Raw genomic sequence first — 4459 nt, 5'->3', positions numbered from 1 at the left:
CCATCTCGTTGTAATCTTGTTTTTATCGTTAATAAAATTTCACTGTTACTGATAAAAAAAAAATTCCATCCCTAAAAATATTGGTTGCTGGCAAATTTGAAATACTGCCTTCAAACTTCAAAGTGATTTGCTCTCTGAACAATCTTTTCCAATGTCCGCCCCCTGTTAGGCAAATCCGCATCACACGCATAAAAACGAAAATGAAATGGTTGCATGTCCAATCATTACTTTTTGACTTGTGAAGCTAAAGATAGACTCCAGCTTTTCAGTTTTTGTAAAGTAAGAACGGGAAGAAATATACAAGAACACAGATCGATGGGATACCGATATTGCAAGATGAGTTAGACATTATCGCTAGAGACGTTTGGATTAGGCTTCTTTGATTACATTCATCGTGCTACAGAACGGACTTCGTTCTTCTGGCAACGATCTATCTCAATCTTTGCTAGCTAACTACCCACCATCCATTAGGTTGCATGATCAGAACAAAGAAATTTCCTGGGACTCTGTTTCGACATTAGAGCTAAGCAATTAAAATATTCAATATCAGCTCGCAAGAAAACAGAAGAGTATATTCCTCCGGTCTGGAAGTATACGATCTAATGGATTTATAACTAGCCCAAGTTCTCATTGACTCATCGAGTTTGAAAAACTTTTTCTGTAGAATGTACTACCGGGATCAAGTAGAACTAAATTCAAATTATACTTTGTAACCTTAGAACCATGTTTGAATTGCATGTAACCAGCTTGTCCCTGCCTCAGTGCCTCACTAATCAAAATCTTTTTTTCTATCGCTTCCTGTATTCATATTGTCCACAAGGTCACTGACACCTTTTAAGAGATCAAAAGTGGAATACCCAGTATATATATGAATCGATCGACAACCTGAATGCCTCATATCTCGTTCATTGTTGATTTTAGGATCTGTTGTTTGGCTCCACTAAATACGATTCCGGCCAGAAAATAAAGGATACATTACCATATTTTTTTATTAATTGTCATACGTAGGCAACTCTAAAATACATTATTGATTTTAATTACCAGGTACCATATACAAAATTAGTGCTCAAACTCAAAAAAGATGGAATTTAATTTGTAGACAGATTTTGGCGAGAGAAAGAGAGATATATTGAAATATTATAACCTTATTTTATTACACACAACTCAAATACATGCATGGATATGAGAGTGTGCACATCCAAGCTATTCCAAGCTACAAACCCAGTAGAGCAAATATATCTAAATATACCTCAATAGTGATTAAACCCAGACCTTACGCTTAAGGGGGAGGGGGAGGGGGAGGGGGAGGACAGGATGATTAGTTGAGGGTTTGTAACTCCTTATTTCTGATACGTTACCAAATACTCTTAAGGTATACGACCACCTCCACCTCCAGACCCATAGCCTGACCCCGACCCAGACCCATAACCAGACCCTGAACCATTGCCAGAACCACCACCACCACCACCGCCACCACCTCCACCTCCACCTCCACCAGCACGGCCACCTATTCCACCACCATAACCGGAGCCGCTACCACTCCCGGAACCATAGCCTGATCCGCTTCCACTTCCATTGCCACCGCCACCCCCACCTCCACTTCCACCTCCACCACCTTTCCCATAGGAACCTCCTCCTTCACCATATCCTGATCCGCTACCACTCCCAGAACCATACCCACTACCACTCCCTGAGCCTTGACCTCCGCCATGGCCACCACCACCCCCACCACCTCCTCCAACACCTACCCCAATACCAACTCCTACTCCAATTCCACCTCCATGGCCATAGCCGCTTCCTCCCCCAGAGCCATATCCAGTACCCCCACCACCACCACCGCCACTACCTCCCCCACCTCCCTCTCCATAGGACAGGGTTCTAGCTGCAGAGGAGAATTGGAAAATGAGTAGGACTAAAAAAGCAACAACAGTAACCACTCTCAAAGAAGCCATGCTCTTTTCAGAGTGAGTTATTTGTTAATTCCCGGGAATGATTTATAACGAGAACTGAATGAGAGGAACTCACGCAACGAGGTGCAGTATTTATAGAGGGAGTGTGTCATCTACAGAGCATGTCGGTCGGTTAAGTGCATATCCTTTTCATTATTGTACGCGTCTCTACGCCTGATTTCATCCTTATTCTACCTTTTGACTGCAAATAAAGCAGCCGACAACTTAGAATTGTTTAGCAAGTGCGAAGGTGAAGTGGATCACTATCACTCTAACTCTCAGTTCTTAAGAAGATAAAAACGTCTCAACGACAAGGTGGTTGATGAAGGAATAACAACACGCGCATAGAAAGAGAACCCTCAAGTTGATGTGTGATGTGTGAATTGTGCTAGAACTTTCATACACATGAGTTCAAACACTCTACATTTATAACACTGAGGATCACGATACACCACGTCAGCTCCGTACACCTGGGACCGATCTATCATGCTGACATGGCAACTCATGATTGGCCCAGTATAAAAATCTTTCGTCCAACTGAAGATCATATGGCCCTGACAGAAGCCGAACTCGCCCTCAATATGATCTTCAGTGTTGAATTAAGAATTTGGTTGGTGCCCAATGTTTTAAATGACGAAGCTAGCGTTCTCTGTCCAGTCCAATAGCCTTATGATATGAAGTGGCCGGTCTAATAGCCTTATGAGTGGCACATCTCCAATTTTTGTTACGTTGAAACCATGGTTGACCGGGTTGAACCAAACCACCCATAATTTTGATTTCAACTTCCAAGGCCAGCCTCTTTGAAAATCAGTACTCAAATTATTGTCTCCTAATGATGCGAGCCCATGGATGGACATCGTCAACAACATGTGTAGCCAAAATTCACTGTTCTATAACACGGAATTCACTCAGGGTTAAGTCATAAGTAGTGGACCCTTGATTTCATTGATATATATATAAACAAATTAATTGAACTTAGAAACAAACTAGAGGCCCTAAGACATGGGGCCTTATCCAATATCCTACTTGCATTACATGGGTAGGTCCATTTCCCAAACAGAAAGATGAAAAACAAAAACACTCCAAAGTGGGTGTCTCATCTAACAGTTTAACCTTTTAGGTTGAATAGTTTTTTGGCATATTATCAGAGTCTATTTGATCAAATGGTTTAGTATTCTATTATTCGATCTTCCTTGTTCTTATTATAATTTAATTAATTAAATTTCAGCAAGATAAAAGTGGGCCTATGCTTATTTTTTTATATTTATTTATTTGAAAAAGGGCCTATGCATGTTCACCCTTAGAGAATAATTAGTGGGGACCCGTGCGATGCACGGGATTTATTAAACAAAGGCTAAACAATAGAAACACATAAGAGTATATAATTGTTTTATACTTTTAATTTTTTAATAATTAGTAATTATTTATATTTTGGGTTCAACTACGAAATGTGAAAGATATGATGTCTGAAAATTTTTTCACCAATCAACTGCTATCATAAGTGTGGTACCAAATCAGGTGTTATTTATCAAAATTCATGGGTGGATTTTGATTGTTCAAAACTCTTCTGTTACTATATCATTCCCGCATCATAGATTTTCCCTTATATTTTATATACTACTTTTAATAATTTTTTTACAATACAAAAATAATAATAATTAATTTTAGCTAGGGTTGTTCATTAAACTGATGAAACTGACCAACCTTACCAACTTGAAGTGAGTTGATTGATATTCTAGTATTTCCGATTAGCTTTGGTTCAACAATTTCCCAACCTGACCAAGTTGGATCAGTTTCACTTTGGTCATCTGATACAACCCAAGTTGTCCGATTTTCACTAATGGTCAGTCAGCTTCAAGTGACCAACTCCCGAACCTGACCAGGTTGATTTGTTTGGCCAAATAGCCAAGAACCAAATAGAACCAACCCATGAGAACTCCTAATTTCAGCTAAATTAATAGTTTAATATGTCTCTAATAAATAATAATAGTTTAATCTTCAATAATTATTGAAAATTTACTACAAAAATACATAATTATTGAAAATATATCGATAATAAAAAAACAACAAAAATACAATAATTACTAAAAAATATATTAAATTAGCCAATAAATAGTGTAATATCAAATAATAGTTTAATCTCTAATAAATATTAATCAATATATTATAACAAAAATGCAATAAATACAATAAGTACAATAAATTAAACTTAAAAAGTTAAACAACACTAGTATAATCTTCAATAATTATTAAAAAATTTCTATTAAATAAAAACAAAAATAGATTTATACATAATTATTTAAAATATATTTATCACAAAAAATAATAATTCATTAATTAAAATACAACAAATCTTAATTTTGTTATATACTAATATTTAATAAATATAGATTAAGATTTTAAAATTATTTTCAAAAGTTAATTTTATTATATATTAATCTTCAATAATTATTTTCAAAAGTTATTTTCCAGAATTTTTAATTAGAATAAGTGAAAATAGTTATTTACAA

At 36.3% G+C, this 4459-nt stretch overlaps 1 protein-coding gene across 1 annotated transcript; it reads right to left on the bottom strand.

Annotated features, from left to right (window-relative positions):
- Positions 1 to 1104: 1104 nt before the first annotated feature.
- On the bottom strand, positions 1105 to 2033 carry LOC148791416 (uncharacterized). The gene has a single exon (XM_088887345.1). The coding sequence runs from the start codon at positions 1950 to 1952 to the stop codon at positions 1368 to 1370; it is 585 nt and encodes a 194-aa protein (XP_088743471.1). The 5' UTR covers positions 1953 to 2033; the 3' UTR covers positions 1105 to 1367.
- Between the last annotated feature and the right edge of the window lie 2426 nt (positions 2034 to 4459).

The sequence above is a fragment of the Nelumbo nucifera genome, chromosome 5 (assembly GCF_055504915.1).
Source record: "Nelumbo nucifera cultivar China Antique chromosome 5, China Antique-T2T, whole genome shotgun sequence".
Lineage (NCBI taxonomy): Eukaryota > Viridiplantae > Streptophyta > Magnoliopsida > Proteales > Nelumbonaceae > Nelumbo > Nelumbo nucifera.
Note: the sequence above shows the minus strand (reverse complement) of the source record. Positions and strands in the feature narration are given on the sequence as shown.